The sequence below is a fragment of the Exophiala spinifera genome, assembly GCF_000836115.1.
Source record: "Exophiala spinifera strain CBS 89968 unplaced genomic scaffold supercont1.1, whole genome shotgun sequence".
Taxonomy (NCBI): domain Eukaryota; kingdom Fungi; phylum Ascomycota; class Eurotiomycetes; order Chaetothyriales; family Herpotrichiellaceae; genus Exophiala; species Exophiala spinifera.
Genome location: NW_015622513.1, coordinates 1,236,545 through 1,255,222, shown reverse-complemented (window position 1 = coordinate 1,255,222; position 18,678 = coordinate 1,236,545). Strand labels below are relative to the sequence as shown.

The window sequence follows — 18,678 nt, the reverse complement described above, 5'->3', positions numbered from 1 at the left end:
GCATGGTCAGAGGCATCCTGGGAGATGATACGTTTCTTGGATTCGAACTCTGCCACATGACTTTGACACATATATGGACTCATACCTCGACGACCAGTTCGAAGGAGAGCCTGTGTTACGAATTTATTCTAATACGAGAATGGATTTCTGCAGCACTGAACTGGTATTCGTCGTGGAACTGCCACCTTGACGTCCGAATCTAGAGCGAAAGAACTACTCTATTTTGCCAAAGAGGCCCTGATCCAGACATCAACTGGCCCACAACCACGGCTATTTCACGAGGACTTGATCAGGGTCCCTTGCTTCCAAACCCTGACAACCGTATTCGGATCAGCTATGCATTCGATTGCTTCCAGAGGATTGGCAGACAAGGCGATCATATCCGCATCATAGCCTTCCTTCAGCTGGCCCGACAGAGGTGCTTGTTCTCCCAGGGTCATTGGGCCATTCGCCGTCGCTGCCTCAATCGCCTGCAAGGGGGTCATTCCAGCCTTGACAGCATACATGAGCTCCTGACCGTTCTTCCCATAAGTCAGCGGACCGGACGAGGAGGCCAAAAATATGTCTGTGCCAAGTGCAATTTTGACGCCTTTAGTGATTGCAAGTGCGTACGCTTCTGCATGTGCATTTGCTACCGACAGCATCTTCTGGTAAGCCCTGGGTGGGAAGATCTCTGGCATGGCCAAACAACTCTCGATCACGCTTCGAGTGGCCACGAGCATGGCCCCTTTTTTCACCATAAGATCGACGGATTCGGTATCAAGATAACTTCCATGCTCGATGGTGTGACAGCCAGCCTCAAGCGCTGCCATAATTCCCGCCTTGCCGTGACAGTGAGCAGCAACAGCACGTCCTGCACGCCGGGCTTCTTCGACAATTGCTCGCAGCTCTTCGAGTGAAAATTGTTGGTGCTTGGGGTCGTCAAGATCGCTGACGACACCGCCACTTGCGCAGACTTTGATCACACGGGCGCCATGTCGCAATTGCAGCCGCACAGCTTTGATGCATTCCGAGACACCGTCGACGATTGCGAGCGGGAGCCCGTAGGCGCACAGGTCATGAATGTGTTGAAGGTTCATAGAATGAATGTCAGCGTGGCCGGCTGTCATACTGATGGCACTGTGCGAAGAATATATTTTGGGTCCTACGACGTGGCCCTCGTCGATTGCTTTGGACAGCTCGCATCCGTAACCTCCCACCTCTCGAACAGATGTGAACCCAGCCATCACAGTGTCATGGAGGTTCTGCACACTCCTTGCGCCGGCCAAAGTCTGGGAGGTAGATGCAATCATTTCCATCCTACCAGCTGTCGCCCCAAGGAAGTGAATATGGCTATCCCACATTCCAGGCATCAGTATTGGAAACGTCTCGGCTTGGAGCTGGCTGTACTGCCCTGGCAGCGAGGACTGCGCTCCGGCATAAAGAATGGTCTTGCCTTGCCAGACAACCGCCCCGTTCTTGATCGGATCCCCTCTTCCTGGGATCAAGATGTCTGCGAAGGCAGCGTTGACGATCGTCTCCATGGTCGTGAACTCGTTGAAAAGATGCATCACTGAAATTGATCCACGGCAACAAAGCAAAGGAGTCGAGTGCAGGAATGAACACGATTAGTTTCCACCGAGTAAGTGAAATACAAATAACACTTCCGAAGCTCTAGCTTACCAACCTTGGTATTAGACAGGAGATCAGCTGGTTTCTCCACCATTGATTTGGTCTTTGGACCGAAAACGGAGAGCCACGGAGACGAAGTCGACAGACCACAAACAAGACGCATTTCTGGGCAACCTTAGGCTGTTCGAAACCCTTGTTTGACACCAGCCGAACGAGAATGGCGGTTATTCATGGAATCGAGCGGTTACAGAGTGTGTGCAAATCAGCAGCCAACGTCCCAATGCCGATAAACACAAGACAAGGTTTGAAAACGGTGCGCTCTCTGATCGTATACGCTGATATGAATTACGGAGTAGGTAGTGATATAAAATAGCTGGCGACGAACGATTAGCTTTCCAGGCAAGCTGCTAACTGGAATTGGGGATAAAGTCTTCGCTTCCACCTGTATGTCAAGACAAAAGACGGGTCTTGTCTAGCATTCACAATCGGTGAAGATAAGCCTTGAAACGATATCCACTCCGCAAACTCTCGCCCAAGGTCCGACCACGATTGCTCGTGCTCAACGCAGGTGGAAGCGAAGTTTTTATTGCCAATTCCAGTTAGCTTGCTTTTCCTCCTATCTGTGGACTTTTGTCGCCTGACAGCACCATGAGTTCAATCCCTTCGCCAGCACCAGATTATGGGACTTGGCGAGAACATGCTATCAAGAGAAGACTTACAAGCTACGTCTTTCGTGTTTGGCGTGTCGCTGCGCGGGTAGATATCTACGATTGTTTCTTTCAAGGGCCTACCCCCGGCCACCATCCTTGATGGCTGATCAGAGATATATAAGTCGATCCCTCACTCAGCCTCAGGAGCTCTCGCCACTCTATTCATTTCCAGACATAGTAAAGAAGTATTCACGCAATGAGGAGTCAAAACGAGTGTCTTCAACAAGATGCCACGGACCAGGAAAGAGCAGACATGGTAAAGGACGGCAAGCCAAAGCTTTTCAATGTTGAAGCGGACTCGGTGAACAATGGCATATCGATTACAAACCACAAGGCGCTGGTCCGGAAGATTGATCTTTGGTACGCTTGTTGCCCGCGACTTGTGTCTATTGTCGAGCTCACTCGTCGTGTCCCTAGCCTTCTGCCTCTGTTGTTGGTCTCGTACATGTTGCAATTTCTGGACAAGACCACCTTTGCATACTCTGCAATCTTGGGGCTTCCGGCGGACACTGTAAGAAGAATCGACGACACAAAAATAAAGACGGCCATGACGCTGACAATGATGGTCTGAGAAACTCGTCAATGACGATTTCTCCTGGGCTTCGAGTGCATTCTATTTCGGCTACATGGTCGCCAGCTATCCCGCGTCACTCGGTTTCATCAAGTTCCCGATCGGGAAATACCTGTCGGTGTGCATGTAGGCCATGCCCCCGACGTGTTTCCTTGATCATAACGTTGGCTGAAAGCAGCAACAGGATCTTGTGGGCAGTCGTCCTTGCTTGCCACGCCGGAGCCAAGTCTTTTGCTTCCCTCACTGCACTCAGGGTGTTGCTAGGTGTGTTTGAGAGTACCATTAGTCCCGGATTCACCCTGGTGACTGGCCTGTGGTACACGCCTGCCGAGCATGCTACCAGAACTAGTCTGTGGTTCTCTGGCAATGCACTAGGCTCGGTCTTTGGGGGCCTCGTGGCTTATGCCATCGCCCACATAAAGCATAGCCTTGCTCCATGGAAGGTCGGTCTTTGTTGATCGGTCGTCGGACGCAGTTCCGGTGGCCAATGCAGCCTCATCCGCACTGCACCAAGTACTACTGGCTAACACATTCCCCTTCTAGTGGCTCTTCATCATTTACGGCTTGATCACCTTTTTGTGGGCCTCGTTCCTGCTGTATTCCTTACCAGACACGCCTCTGAACGCGCGATGGCTCTCGGACGAACAACGGCCTGTTGCGTATAGACGCCCACAAGCTCAGCAAAAGAGCTACAAGTCTAAGCAATGGCACAAGGGCCAGGCTATCGAGGCCTTGACAGACCCCAAAACCTGGTTGCTCTTTGTCTACAACTTTTCAATCTCACTGCCCAACGGTGGCGTGTCGAATGTAAGTCTGTCCGTCTCGTCTAGTGGAGTGGTAGCGCACTCAGAGGATGAAGCGGTCCCCAACCAATAAACTGATGATGTTTGGCCGGTTCAGTTCTCGACTCTAGTCATTCGAGGCTTCGGTTACGACACTCTGCAGACGCTTCTTCTCGGAATGCCTGGTCCGGCAATCATTTGGGTCGTCGTCTTGATTTCGGCCTACGTGTCAAGCAAAGTGCACCACTCCCGCTGCTATTTGATGGCGCTGACCCTTGCCTTCGGCCTCATCGGCATCCTCCTCGTCCGCCAGCTCCCATACGAGCACAAGTACGGCCGGCTCGTTGGTATCTGGCTCACCGGTCTCTATAGCGTCGGCTTCCCTCTCGGCTTGAGCCTGATATCCAGCAATGTCGCCGGCTACACCAAGAAAACCACCGTTGCAGCTATTCTGTTTGTCGGGTATTGTGCTGGCAATATTGGTGGCCCGTTTGTGTTCAAGGCGGAGGAAGCGCCACATTATGAGGTAAAGTCATTTGGTCTCGTATTCTGATACCGAGGACGTCCCTCCCGGTCCACCGGCCCCAGTCTAACGTCTGTCATCTTCACCGTAGTCGGCCTTTACTGCCATTCTGGCCTGTTTCTGCATAGGAATTGCCTCGATCATCGGGATGAGGTTTTATCTGGTATGGGAAAACCGATCTCGTGACATTGCCCAGGCGCAGTCCACGGATATCCAAGAAGAGCCTGTCGATCCCGAGGAAGCCGATATCGACATCGATATCTCGGACCGGGTCAACAAGCGATTCCGATATTCGCTGTGAAAACTACGCATCTGGATTTTCAGGCGTCGGCTACGCGTCAGGATGAGGATGCACATAGGGTGCCAGTCCAGCCTACTGCTGTTGTTTGTTAAGAGCCGAGAAGACGACAGTGTCAGACCCGAATTAGAGCTCCTTGATGCGTGGGTGATTTCGGAGCAATGATAGACTGTACAGATCGGTGTAGTAGACGGGTTGGCTCAGGTCTCCTACGGGAAAGGGGGAGGACTCATAAAGAACGTTGACCACATTGCTAAATTCATACCGCATCACACTTCATCATCTCATGTCCCTTCTTTGGTTTTATTTGACACCGACAGCGTATAGAAAGATCTTGCGGTGATCCTCCCGAACGATACCCCGTGCCAGCTCAGCCATGCTTTCGACCTCGATGATTTTATGCCTGCCGTGGGTGAAGAGCCATTCGCCGCCTTCATCCCCATTCTCGTGATCATGCTCATGATCATCAGCGGCGACGATGGTACCACCACCACCACCACCTTCTTTGGTTTTGGTTTTGGTCTTGAGCGTGGGTTTCATCGTATGAATCCTCGTATTTGACGATGACATGATATTATTCACATCCGTGTCTTCGTCGGAATCGTAGCGTTTTGAAAAAGCCTGCCAATTCAAGTCCTTCAGTTCCTTGACGTGGGCATCCACGAGGTCACGGGGACCCGAAAAAAGTAATATACCAGGATACCCGGGTTTGGTCATCCCCGATATTGTCGACGCTGATACTGACGGTGGCGATGCCGACGTCGGTTTCGCTTTCGCTTTCGCTGTCTTGGTCGTCGAGTTCGAGTTCGAGTTCGAATTGACATGCGGTTGGGACACGGCGAGCTTCCGCTTCGACGTCGCGAGAAGGTGATGCAGCCATATTATCACCGTCTTTGACGGCGGGCGTCGGTGCCTCAAGTTCTGTCTTTCCCCATAACTCTGCATCTGCTTCTGACTCTGACTGTGCTTCTCCGGCCCAGTTACTCTGGAGAATTGCTGCGGCGGTGGTCGGTAACCATCATCGCCGTCCCCGTTCCCAACACCACCAGCGTCGACACCACCACCACCGCCGCCGCCGCCGCCACTGGCATCGTCGTCCTCGTCCATGTCATTATCACGGTCGCTTCGGTGGTCTCGATTCGTATTCTCGGACGAATCGACATGAGTCGCCTCTGTCGAGCGAGAAGAGCCACAACCCTCGGATGACAAGCGACAGGACGGTGACGGCGACGAAGACGGTGACACGACAACCTCCTCAAACGTCGCGATGATCTGGTCGAGAACTTCGACGCCCCCGTCTAGACTGAGCTCCGCAATGGCGCGACGTGTCGCCTCTCGCACGTCGGTCCTCGTATTGTCGCATGCCGTGATCAGCTCGGGAACGCCGTGGTCAGGGTAAGCGTTTGGGAGGCGCAGGGTGAGAGTTGCGCCGGCGGTCGTGGTCGTGGTCGCCGTCTTCGTCGTGGTGCTCGTCGATGTATTTACCGTCGTAGACGGCGTTTGCCGCGCTTTGTACGTCACCTCGAGAGTCTGTGGGTTGAACGTCACCGCGTCCGGATACATGGCTTCCAAGAGAGACAGTTCCGCCTCGAGACGTTCTGAGGACGACGACGAGGTTGTCATTATCTGCGCGGTCGAGCTGATGATTTTCTTTTTTTTTCCCGGTCCAGATTGTCGTTGAAAAATACGACTGACCGAGACATAAAGTCAATACGGCGACAGAAGAGAGATGCAAGAAAGCCAAAAAAAAAAAAAAAAAAAAAAAGAGAGAATGTAATAGATGGAGACCTCGTATTATTTCAGGATGAGCCATCATCATATGAAGTCATATGAGATTTAAAGCACGACACAAAAACAACCTGGACCTTCACATGTTTCTCTTTTCTCATCCATATTTTATCTTGTGGTATCTCGAACTGCCCCGGTGCAATTGAGATGCACCATTATACCAAAGACATCTAAGTCATCCTAAGCCTATTAGAATACTTCACCTCGTCTTGTTGCCCCATCGAGGTTGATCATGTCTGCCTGCGGCTATTCCTATGCACGCCCAATACCAATGCAGTCGTCACTCATCCAGCCACGGTCGAATCAGACTGGGCTGTCAAGGGGTGGAAAGTGAGCCCACTATCGAGGATGTTCCCTCCCAGCTGACAAACAAAACTCTGACATGTACCCCGATTGAAGCCAGTTCTCAGGGCCCATGCTCAAATCTGTCCTGCTTTGTAATCTCGGCGCGGCCACTGGCACTCTTCAAAGTTCCTTCTTGAGTGCCTGAATTTGGCGATAGATATCTTTCAGAACCTCTTCTTTGCCGACCTAGACAGAAACAAAGATCAGAATGTGGCCAACATTTGGACCAGGATATACAAAACTTACCTTTATTTGATAGCCTGTGGGTTTACCGTCCTCTAGTCCAGTCAGGTGCATCGTTCTGCCTATTGGCTCTTTCCCGTCGTGCGTTCCGACATTCATATCTTTGAAAATTGGTGTGTTTAGAACAAGACGATGTACACCATCGGTTCGCATGATGATACGGGCTTTCCCTTTCCGCTCCAAGTCACCGTTTTCGCCAGCTTCGACATCCTCTTCGCCTGCGTCTGTCTCGGTTTGGGTTTCGTACCGAATGTTGATTTTGAACACGCCGACTCCACGTTCTTTCCATTCCTTTTCGAAATGGTAAAGTTTTGCTCTGCATGTGAAAACAGTTTGTTCCTCTTCTTCACCCGTCGCGACTACAATACGTTAACTCTCTGTCTAGGGAACATTGAGATCGTGCTGCTTACCGTCTTGTTCCTTAAACCTAGGATCTTGAGGGGCATCCACAGCAGAGGCTTCCTCATTTCCATCAGCGTCGTTCTCACTTCCTTCGTCGTCGTCTTTTGTTGGCGAGAAAGGTCTGGATTTGCCGAAAGTACCAGCCGCGCCAACAGGAGCGGCGAACGACGAGCCACTTGATCCGAATGGTTTCGGGATACCGAAACTTCCACCATGCCCAGTTGTAGAACCAAATCCACCACCAGAACCAAATCCAGACGACGATTTACTTGCAAAAGGAGACGGGGCGCCAAAACCGCTTCCGCTTCCAACCCCACCCCCACCGAAACCACCGCTCGCTTTCGCCGTTGAGCCCACCGAACCAAAGGGAGATTTTTCCGATGATGCAAAGGCAGAAAGACCCGAGGATGCGAATGCTGATGTTGTGGTGGCTTTCTCTGGCTGTGGCAAAGACTCGGCTTCAGAAGATGGCGACTTGGCAGGCTTGAAAGCGCCGAATGGCGAAGCTGTACTTGTGTTGGCGAAACCCGAGGACAAAGAAGGTTGCGATGCTGATTGACCCTTAACGGCGGTCGCGGAGGTGGCTGTCGTGCTTGATTCCGCGGACTTGTCTGTAGCATTAGGCGCGTCCCCATGATGCTTAGAAGGCGCTAAGACAAGAACACCAGGACCACCGGGTGACTTTTGTGCTTCCACATCGCTTTCTTCCTGAACTGGGCTTGCAACGTCAGAAAGTTTGTCGAGTCCTTGGACCTCATCATTGCCGGAGACTTCTCTCGATCGCATCCTCTTATGATGGCCTTTCTTCGGCAGCGGAGGACCGCCATTTTCGACTCCTGCTGGAGAGTCCTCAGCTTGTAGGTCTTCGAACGATCGTTTCTTGGACGGTCGTCCTCTAGACCCGCTGTCACCGCCATTCTCGGACACAAGATCACTTGTGGTAGCGTCGCCTGATGGTGTCTCGTCGTTTTTAGCGAGAGTGGTGTCTCTCAACTTCTCTCGTGTAGTCTTTTCTTCTCTTTCGCCATCTGAGCTGTTGTCATGAGGGGCCGGATCTTCAAATCTTGCTTGTTTGGTGGAAGGAATAGTCTGGTCGAGTGAAGCCATGTTGTGTGCCGACGACTGTGACGCGGCTTAGACCCGAATGCCTTGAGAAGCGCCTCTTTATTCGTCACTTGCCTTCTCTTGACAGTCTAGCCGATAGATTCGCCAATACCGATGTTCAGAGACGGTAGATGCCAAATGTGTTTTCTTATGGTTAAGTTGCGCTCGATCCGGGTCCCTTCAGAAAATGCCCGGGGGTAGTGTCCTGGCTTCGACGCGAGATAATTATCAGTCGGGGCTGACGTTACCGATAACGCGGTTTTCAAAAGAGTTGCGAGAGGAATTTAGTGAGATTGCAAACGCTCCTCAACTGAGATTGACGTGAAGTTCGAGGGCTAGTGAGGGTGTGAAGAGCGCTTTCGGTTCGAGAGGCTGGCGGACAAAGGCCGCAGCGAAGCGACTGCTGGGATGATCTTATCAGTCGACTCGTGGGAGGAGATGCGGATACGAGAAGAGAAAGAGAAGCAGGAGAAACGGTAATCGACATCAAGTTGAGGGTATGTCGAAGTTGACGTGCGTGTGTGATAGTCGACGATTTGATTGCGGTTCGGGCTCAGACTTCAGGCTCCGCACAACCAAATTCACCCAATTATCAACACCCCGCTCGACAACAGTAACTATCGCGTCAGGCCACGGATTCAAGCACTTGTTCATTAGTGTGGTATAGGATTATTCTAAGAAAGCCATCAAACATTACAAAGAGCCCGATCGGCCAGGCAAGACCTTTGCCCGCACAGCTAACTGATGAAGCAGAGACACCCTAGTCCAATATAAAATACCAACAACGGGTACACGCTCAGGGCGACCCGGTTCTTGACCACCCCAGATCCGCCCAGGATGCTGACTCCTGCTGCCAGTGACCATGCGACAAGCACAATATAGACCGGAATGCGTGCGATCACGGGAAGGCCGAAAGCACTGAGCAGTGCAGCAATCGTCAGAGGAAACAGGGTATATCCGATGAGACACACCGACTGCATGAACGAACTGAGATAGAAAGTCAGAAGAGATCCTCGGCCAGTATACTTCGGGGGAAATGCTCACATGTTGCCGCCCAGCAACTTGATCTGGACAGTAACCACAGCCTCGCCAATCCAGACCAAGCAGAAGACCCCAGAGAAAATCAGATCGCTCTGGCCCTCCTTGTGCATCGAAAGGAACAGGCTCAGTAGCAAGCAGAAAATCAGAGGGCCCCTAGGTACCTTGTCAGCAAAGCTACCATAGACTTGAAGTGGACAAGGACAGGATGCACGCACCACAGATCCCAGTCTCGAAGGCTGTCGCTCATTCCGCCTTGCAGAATACCGTCTGCATCTGGCCATCGGCCTACCAGGCCTCGGAGATCTCGTCCGAAGCCTTGACTTTCGGTGTCTCCCGTACCACTGCCTTGTCGTTGCAGTATACCTCCGAGCAAATATTTAGGCCACAGCACCTGCTTCATCTTTTCCCATACCGCAAAGAGATCTCGGGACACGGTGTCCCAGACGCTCTCGTCTATTGTATTCTGAGGTGATCGTCGGTCCTCACCGGGTATCGCTGAGGTGAGGTATCCTTGGTTCAAGGGTGCGCTTGAGGAGGATTGGATGTTGCCTGTCAGTGGAGCTCGATCGGAAGTAGATGCAGGCTCGTCGGGTTCAACCTCTAGAGACCGTCAGTCATGCTCATACTGAGCTAGCATAGATGCGCACCATCATTGAGAAAGTCGTCATCGAGTACCGCATGGTCGTCGTCGTAAGGATCGTGAGACATTCCGCTGGTCATGATTGTAAAGGTGGCCTATTGAGTTCGGTGTAAGTTGACACCGGGACCAGGACCCCTGGGTATATATCGGTGAAGCTCGATGACACGGAGGAATAACAGACTCAAACGACCGTAGAGTCGGGTTAGAACTGGACACGTTGTGAGAGGAGACGGTAGCTATAATGGCAGCCGTCAAGGTATTAAGTTGGTGCTACAGTATCCGTACGCAACGCCATGCATGCGCAGATACGGGCTAAGGGACGCGTTGCGTGAGTTGCTGCTTTATCACGTTAGACTCTCGCTAACCCCTTCTGGACAAGAAAAGAGGAGGGAATCTAATGTGGTGAAAAGGAGTTCACCGTGTTGGATCTATCAGTTGACTTGCGTGGGCAAGTCAAAGTCGGCCCTGATTCTTGTCTTGCTGCTCATACGACTATCCATCGATAACAGTGTCCTGCTAAATGCGGACGCAAATACTGATACGTGCCAATGGCCGAGGCGTTCCACGCGTCGATTGAGGCGCCGGATATCGGGGGTGTCCTTTGTATCGACAACTCGTCCACAGGTGGAAACGGGCCTGTCTCTATGGAACCCCGCAGTCTCTACATCGGAGTAAGTATTAATTGTGGTTGATGGATGCTGAGCGTTGTACTTGCTCCTTCTATGTGACCCTGCTGCGAAGTGATCTGGTGTTCATTGCTACGAGAGGATGTTGGTGATGGAGACTGTAAATTGGCAGCCTGCCAGGAACTGAACATCGATCTACAAGAGTTTTCCTTACAACTTCCTAAGTGTTGAGCCGACTCTGGGGAGCATCAAGTGTAGAAATATTTTCTGCCATACTCCCGAAACTGCCCTCACTGCCAATCCCAATCATCCTAAAAACAATGGGCCAAATACCGAAGTGTGTCCTTTTCTTTTGGGTCAGGTAAGGTACCATCGCTCCCGTGGGGGACAATTCTTTCCGGCATTCTCTCGGATGATGGACGAAGCTGTCACCAGTGGGCCACTCCTTCGGACCTATCCTCCACGAGACCGCCAACGATGTCTCTCCACCTCTGCTTCGTCCATAAGATGACTACCAATAGGATTCTGCCATGAAGGGGTTGGGCCATAAGCCGCCGCTTCCACCGAGGATCTGGGAACACAATATATGGTGCTGACTGCATCAAAATCTAAGATCAGACTTGTCTTGAGCGGGGGGCCCGGTGAAGTCTTAGTCCGACTTTGCGTTTTAATGATTGCACTCGAGGCTGAATGTATGCGGGTCGAGTGATGAGGACGACTATTATTTCTGTGAAAGTCACATGAGCGAGTCAAGTTGCAGCCAGAGTCGTCTGATAATGGCCACAAAGGTAGTGATCCGATGTGTTCGACTTGCCGGCTCCAAAAAGATGGATTGTGGCGGGGAGCAGCCTGCATCAAAACAGCAGCCAGCATCAAAACAGCAGCCTGCATCAAAACAGCAGCCTGCATCAAAACAGCAGCCTGCATCAAAACAGCAGCCTGCATGCAAAACAGCAGCCGTTGCAAAGCAGTCATCGGAGCTTCATGGGGTAACACTGTTGGGATATATCGCGTGAGTGTGTGAGTGAACGCTCTTCACACCTCAATCGACGTCTTTTACGGTACTCCTAACTCCACCCGCATGCCCCCAGATCATTCGATGAACACTTCATGGCTGGGAAACGCGATCTTCACTTCCACCGGTTGGTGATTCAAGGGTTAAATGCCCAGCACGTATGACTTTGAGCCTTCCTGGGCTAAGGTTCGCCAGACTTGATTGTGGCTCCTGGCTATCGTAGCTGGATGATCGGGGACAAGGAGGACCCTAGCACCAGTGCCTCTAACAATTAGTTCCACAGAGCACGCACTTCGGAAGTATTGCCTTGGAGAATATGACAGCTCCGAAGAGCCTCCTCAAGCGGAGCGGAGCGCTGTGGGATATGGCCTCGATTTTCTGCCGCGGTGGACGAACCGCACTCTCGATCAACAAAAGTCCAGGGCTCGGTCACTTATCGCGGTGGATTTTCCGCACTCCAACCCCCAAACCCCCAGATTTGCCTCCAGAGACTCCACAGGACTTCCGAAATCTGCCCACTTCAAGCATCCGATCCGAAACCCCACTTTCTCTTACAGCAGGAGGTGGATGATATCTGAGCATGTACGGCATCAGCTCATAAGTTCTCATAAGTAGCTTGACAAATGCTTCAGATGTGTTTGGCCAATGCAGTAACAGGTATACGCTCACCACCCCTCTCTGAGCATCGTTGAGCAAGTCAAACTCGGTCGAGGATTCGAGATTTCTCGTAACAAACACTAGCCTCCAGCAGTCTGAGCAATGATGGCTCCGGCCGGCACGCCGAATGGCTTTGAGCCTGAGAAGGTTGACGTCCTCATTGTGGGAGCTGGACCAGCCGGTCTTATGATGGCAGAGTGGATGGCCAAATGCGGAATCAAGACCAGAATATGCGACAAGCGCGGCACCAAGGTACGCATGCGCACACAATTTATTCATGATATCAATATTTCTTGACGGGCACTGATATAGACGATTAGATTTTCAATGGCCAAGCCGACGGCCTCCAGTGCCGTACATTAGAGATATTCGACTCTTTTGGGTTTGCTCACCGAGCTTGGATCGAATCAAATCATATGCTGGAAATTTGTCTTTGGAATCCGGACAAGGACGGCATAATTCGTCGAAGCGATAGGATACCCGACACAATTCCTGGAATCAGTCGGTTTCAACAAGTTGTCCTCCATCAAGGTCGTATTGAGCGTTTCTTTCTCGATTCAATCGAATCTTGCAGCGATATCCGTGTCGAGCGAGGTGTTATGCCGTCCAAACTCGAACTCAACGAGGCTCTTGTGGAGGACAGCGACGCATACCCCATAACCGTCACTCTACGGCACCTCAGCGAGGAAGAAGCCACCCCCAAGCAGCAGATTGGGACCTCAACAAACGGAACCTCTGTCCAAGATGGACTGTTCCGAAGCAATATCGCGCCCGACGATACACAGGACCTGTTGAACGCTTCTGCGCAACTCAATGGCAAAGCCAACACCGAAGAGGTCATACAGGCGAAATATGTACTCGGCGCTGATGGGGCACATTCCTGGGTGCGTAATCAACTGGGGTTCAAGTTGGAGGGCGAATCGACAGACTACATCTGGGGTGTCCTCGACATCGTCCCTATTACCGACTTTCCGGATATCAGGATGCGATGTGCCATTCATTCCGCCAACGCCGGAAGTGTGATGGTGATCCCGCGGGAGAACAAGCTTGTCCGCCTGTATATCCAGCTAACGACCACGGAGAAGGTCGGTGACGGTGCTGGTGCCAGAGCCGACCGATCCAAAATCACACCCCAGACTATCTTGCAGGCCGCACAACGCATCATTGCACCTTATAAACTCGACTATCGCAAACTCGACTGGTGGACTGCTTACCAGATTGGGCAACGGGTCGGAACGCAGTTCTCTTCCCACGAGAGAATCTTCCTTGCGGGAGACGCAGTACACACCCACAGGTAAGACGTTAGATAAATTTTCTGCGTCTCCTTCTTTTGCTGACATATACATGTCCAGTCCCAAGGCAGGTCAGGGAATGAATGTCAGTATGCAAGATGGTGAGTCTTTGCATCCATTCTCTTTCCCAGGCAGTCATCTGCATGGGAGATAGAACAATCGGCGGAATAGTTGAAGGTATGGACTCAGAAGTTCTAATTTTGACACAGCGTACAACCTTGGATGGAAAGTTGCCAATGTCGTCAAGGGTATAGCAAGTCACGACATCTTGAAGACTTATCAATCCGAAAGACGTCGAATCGCACAAGACCTGATTGCGTTCGATCATAAATTCTCCCGTCTTTTCTCCGGCCGGCCAGCCAAGGATGTCATGGACGAGGAAGGAATCAGTATCCAGGAATTCAAGGACGCATTTGAAAAGGGCAATATGTTTGCAAGTGGGATTGGTGAGTTTTTGATATGCAACGCCTACCGAACCCTCTTCCAAAAGACAAGAAAAATAAATAAAGGGAACATTACCAGACCCGAGTTAGAACTTATGTGCTGATTCATACTCCTTTCTGGGCCTATAGCTGTTAACTACGGCTCAAGTCTGATCGTCGCAAAACAAGGCAGCTCTACAGACCAAGGTGACGGAACCGATGTCGGCGTGCACAACCAAGACTTCCAAGTCGTGTCGACACAGAGCCTCGCAACCAAGATTGAAGTCGGCAAACGCATCCCCAGCTACAAAGTGCTCAACCAATCCGACGCCCGGCCTTCCCACCTTCAAGAACTCCTCAGATCGAACGGCCGATGGCGCATCATCACGTTCGCCGGCGACGTCACAAACCCCGAACAAGCAGCGAAATTGAAAAACATTGGCGCAAAGCTCGCCGCGCCAAACTCCTTCCTGAAACGTTTCACACCAAGCGCGGGACGGTACGACGATGTATTTGAAGTTCTCGCCGTCCACAACGCCCCTAGAACACAGGTCTCATTCTTCGATTTCCCGGAAGTCTACAGAAACTTTGACGAGGTGGAAGGGTGGGATTATTGGAAGATTTTCGTCGATGACGAGTCGTACCACGAAGGGCATGGGCATATCTACGAGAATCTCGGCATCGATCCCGCCGGTTGCTCTGTCGTGCTTAGACCTGATCAGTACGTGTCCTATGTCGGTCCGGTGGACGCGTACGATGAGCTGGATAAGTTCTTTTCCGGGTTCATGGTACCGCAGGCTCAAGGGAAGAAAGTGGTAGTTCCATAGATCGGCTTTTGATAAACGTAGATTTGTTAGCATATCAGCCAGCGCGGACATGGGGCAGTCAACTGTAACAGAGACGGAGTCCTTGCGTCTTCGCCGAAGAAATAGACAACGTATGGACGATTGAGGTCCCCCAGAATTATGTTTGCAGCCCCCTCGTGGTAATTGGCTCTTTGCAAGGCCAGGCATGTATCCCCTTTCCCCGGGTATCACAACCAGAGGAAGACAAGACAAACTTGCCGATGCACAAAAGAACAACCACCTAACAGCGCGAGCTACAGTTCAACAATGCAATGTCAAGTGGTGATCGTGGTGTCAAAAGGAGAGAAAAGGGGAAGGCTCTTCGATACGAGATAAGCAGCTTTAAAGCGGCCAGCGAGGAGCATCAAACTCAAGTTAGCAGCTTTGGAACATTGTATCTCCGAATCATTCCACTAATTCAAATTGACCCCTTCATACTCCGTATCTACATTGTTCCTTCGTATGACTCTTCTTTTTATCGGGCGCTAGCTGCACTTAATGGTGTGGCTTACCGACTCTCCTTCATCTTGGAAGTTATCATTCCACGACAAACAAGCCTGACTCTGAGAAAGACAGCGGGGGACGCGGAAAATCCACACGGGGCAGAATGGGTTCCAACCAGCTGGCCGGTTCACTCTATGTCTCTCATCTACTGTCAATGTGGAATGCTCGAGGCTTCGAATTTGGTGCGGTTCTCTTCCTGGCGACCGTCTATCCTGGGACACTTCTCCCCATGTCGATATATGCACTGGTCCGTGCTCTAGCAGCCATATCACTCTCCCCAACCGTAGGAAAATTTATCGATTCCAACAACCGCTTAAGCACCATCCGCATTTCCATTCTTGGCCAAAGAGCCAGTGTGGCTGCTTCGTGTGCCGTATTTGCTCTCTTATACCAGGCAAAGGAGGCACTTTCAAGACATGTGCAGACATTGCTGCTTGTCGTGCTGATTGTGTTTGCATGTGTGGAGAAATTATGCTCGATAATGAACACTGTCGCAGTGGAAAGAGACTGGGTGGTTGTCATCGCTGGAGACGACGACTTGATGCTTCGACGGCTCAATGCGCAGATGAGGCGCATCGACCTCTTTTGCAAGCTCGTCTCGCCGCTGTCAATAGCCTTGCTGCATGGATGGTCGCCCAGGGTCGCGGTATGGTCGACTCTCGTCACGAATGCACTGTCAGTCAGTATCGAATATTTCCTCATTGCAAGGGTCTTCCATCAAGTTCCTGCTCTCGCTGATCGGGATGATTCTTCGCAAATCGGTGGACAAGACCACGGAGAAGTCGATCAGTCCTCGAGAGAAAGCCAGCCAGAGTCTCGATCGAGGTTTGCACGATGTGGCGGCTTCATCATTGAGTCGGCCAGAATTTACGTCCGGCAGACAGCATTCCTACCTTCACTGGCATTGTCCGTCCTGTACCTGACAGTCCTGTCCTTTTCTGGTCAGATGACAACCTATCTTCTTGCTCTTCCGTCTCCAAAGATTACCTCGACCACAGTAGGACTTCTCAGGACAGCCTCGGCCATTTCAGAAATCTCTTCGACTTTCCTAGCACCCAGAGTCATGTCCAGGATCGGCCCAGTGCGAGCAGGCATCTGGTTTTTGTCCTGGCAGATACTGTGGCTGACCTCCGCCGTTGGGGTCCTTTGGATCGGGTTCTCGGGATCAGCCTACACTGTCACGGCAATATTCGTCGCTGGAGTAATCATGTCAAGAATTGGCCTCTGGTCTTTTGACCTCTGCGCCCAATTGATCATTCAAGAATCCATCACCGCGTCTCATCGGGGCTCGTTCTCATCGGTCGAGATGTCGGTGCAGAATTTCTTCGAACTCTGTACCTTTGCAACCACCATCGTATTCCCAAAACCTGCTCAATTTCGATACCCTGCCATCATCTCGTTAGTGGCAGTTTATCTTTCTGCTGCATTGTACGCCAAGTTTGTTCGCGATCGCCGTGGACATCTTCTGCACATGCCGACATGCCTCAAGATCAGCCGGGATCGAGACGGATACCGATATCAATCCCTGTCGGCTGAAGAACAGTGACGACGGGAAGTGGCCGTTGAGGTTGTTGGGGTGATATAAAAAGACAGTGCATTTCCGATGTGAACCCCTGCGTACTTTTGATGGAATGGCCGTCACCACTCTCGAATAACATTCTCTTTGCTGCCTGGCCGCGTGTCAAGAAGCCAAAAATAAACAGCTATGGCAGCATTCCAGACCTCGTATCACGGGTCACATGGCCATGCGTCTCTCCAAGTCCGAGTGTACAACTTCGATCAACAACCCAAGGATGTCATCGTGACACGCTCATATATGCACAAGCCAAGCGGTCGTGTTTTCGACAGTCTGTTTGGTCGAGCCTTGGTTGGACAAGATCCAGTCCAGGTGCATATGCATCCTGCACTCTTGTCAGCCCGCCTTCTGCGGTCCATGATTACACATTCGGATGCAGGTTCCTATCCGAACATTATGGTGATTGGTCACTCTGGTCAGCAATTGAGAATCTAGCACCCTTTGAATATCCACAAGGCCAGTCATGTCGAATCCTTTCGCAAGCCCACTGGGATTTTTTGTTTTGATTTTGCAGGACTCGGCACTCGTTGATCGTTTCCTCTATCGCTGGTAGTGTGGCAGACGTGACAAGTCAAGTGTACAAATACGAGTCGCAGTTCTTGCATCGCACCCCCTCTCCTCGTGGTCTGGGCCATTCTTGGGGCCACTGTCTCCATCGGTCTGACACCAATTAGGTTCTGCATGGCCAGTCACACAAAAAAGCCCATGCATGCATCCGCATGCGAATTTGCATCGGACTGTGGTCCTTTTGAAAAGCCCAACTAGTGTGACCACACCAGGCTGAAAAAAAGTGCACTGCCTTAACATGGCATAGCCTGTGTTGCAGCAACCGCAACAGGCCCTGAACATGCATTTTGTGGCTTTCAAGTGTGAGTCGACACTTGACGTGTTGGGGAGTGACTCGTTGCACAGGTGCACGTCACATTTGGGCTCGACGAGGTGTACCGAGTCTCTTCACATGCATCTAGTTTTGTGTCTGAGTCTATAGCCGATGAAGTACTTCGTGCTTCAATACGAGGTAACTGTATGGAGTACCCTCGATACACCATTTAGAAACTCGAAGGGTTTCTACGGCACGTACTCCGTGCTGTAGTAGGGAGTAATTCAAGTTAGTCGTACTCTCCAAGGGAAATAACTCGTGCATGGGTAGACTTCTCACACGCTCTCACACACGCTCTCTCTCTCTCTCTCTCTCTCTCTCTCTCTCACTCACACACTCTCTATTCTCTCTGACCCCCCCCTTTCCTCTCTCCTTCCAGAGGCCCATCCAATTCCCTCTCCCTATCCCTCTCCCTATACTCTGTAAGCTGGAAGGCTAAATATAGATTGCCCAGGAATGCCTGGCAGTCCGGTAATTTGTTAGCAGTGGGTTAGTGCCTATACAGAGTTTCTCGTATCCCCCGTATCCGAGCCACTTTGTTAAGTTGATTGCCAGATGATTATGATTATTAAGGAAACTGTATTTTCATTTTTGGGTTTTTCCACCGCAAACTCCTTCCGAACTCGTGCAAGGTCGAGGACTCGAGCGTTCCCGTAGTCTCCTGCATGGGGATCGTCGAAACAAGTCAATGGTACTATTGTATTCCCTTTTACCATTTCGTACACAACAGGACCAAAATCTCGGTATTCCGTACCGTACGGCCTGGCCACACAACGCCCCCGTGGCCCCCCCCCCCCCCCCCC

General features: G+C 51.4%; 7 protein-coding genes across 7 annotated transcripts; 3 read left to right on the top strand and 4 right to left on the bottom strand.

The window, feature by feature from the left end:
• Positions 1–275: 275 nt before the first annotated feature.
• On the bottom strand, positions 276–1,523 carry PV08_00471 (uncharacterized protein; the record flags this gene model as incomplete). Its single annotated transcript, XM_016374836.1, has 1 exon — positions 276–1,523. One exon carries the CDS (start codon positions 1,521–1,523, stop codon positions 276–278), a length of 1,248 nt encoding a protein of 415 aa, XP_016240112.1.
• Positions 1,524–2,517: 994 nt separating this feature from the next.
• PV08_00470 (uncharacterized protein) lies at positions 2,518–4,498 on the top strand (the record flags this gene model as incomplete). The annotated part of the gene is made up of 7 exons (XM_016374835.1): positions 2,518–2,681; positions 2,739–2,832; positions 2,894–3,018; positions 3,077–3,335; positions 3,436–3,699; positions 3,793–4,200; positions 4,289–4,498. The coding sequence occupies 7 exons, from the start codon at positions 2,518–2,520 to the stop codon at positions 4,496–4,498; spliced, it is 1,524 nt and encodes a 507-aa protein (XP_016240111.1).
• A 300-nt stretch (positions 4,499–4,798) lies between these two features.
• On the bottom strand, positions 4,799–6,118 carry PV08_00469 (uncharacterized protein; the record flags this gene model as incomplete). The annotated part of the gene is made up of 1 exon (XM_016374834.1): positions 4,799–6,118. One exon carries the CDS (start codon positions 6,116–6,118, stop codon positions 4,799–4,801), a length of 1,320 nt encoding a protein of 439 aa, XP_016240110.1.
• A 630-nt stretch (positions 6,119–6,748) lies between these two features.
• On the bottom strand, positions 6,749–8,380 carry PV08_00468 (uncharacterized protein; the record flags this gene model as incomplete). The annotated part of the gene is made up of 3 exons (XM_016374833.1): positions 6,749–6,814; positions 6,875–7,230; positions 7,282–8,380. The coding sequence occupies 3 exons, from the start codon at positions 8,378–8,380 to the stop codon at positions 6,749–6,751; spliced, it is 1,521 nt and encodes a 506-aa protein (XP_016240109.1).
• Positions 8,381–9,114: 734 nt separating this feature from the next.
• On the bottom strand, positions 9,115–10,138 carry PV08_00467 (uncharacterized protein; the record flags this gene model as incomplete). Its single annotated transcript, XM_016374832.1, has 4 exons — positions 9,115–9,364; positions 9,422–9,571; positions 9,634–10,018; positions 10,066–10,138. 4 exons carry the CDS (start codon positions 10,136–10,138, stop codon positions 9,115–9,117), a joined length of 858 nt encoding a protein of 285 aa, XP_016240108.1.
• Positions 10,139–12,461: 2,323 nt separating this feature from the next.
• PV08_00466 (uncharacterized protein) lies at positions 12,462–14,897 on the top strand (the record flags this gene model as incomplete). Its single annotated transcript, XM_016374831.1, has 5 exons — positions 12,462–12,608; positions 12,677–13,650; positions 13,709–13,749; positions 13,858–14,094; positions 14,221–14,897. The coding sequence occupies 5 exons, from the start codon at positions 12,462–12,464 to the stop codon at positions 14,895–14,897; spliced, it is 2,076 nt and encodes a 691-aa protein (XP_016240107.1).
• A 625-nt stretch (positions 14,898–15,522) lies between these two features.
• PV08_00465 (uncharacterized protein) lies at positions 15,523–16,965 on the top strand (the record flags this gene model as incomplete). Its single annotated transcript, XM_016374830.1, has 1 exon — positions 15,523–16,965. One exon carries the CDS (start codon positions 15,523–15,525, stop codon positions 16,963–16,965), a length of 1,443 nt encoding a protein of 480 aa, XP_016240106.1.
• Positions 16,966–18,678: the final 1,713 nt, after the last annotated feature.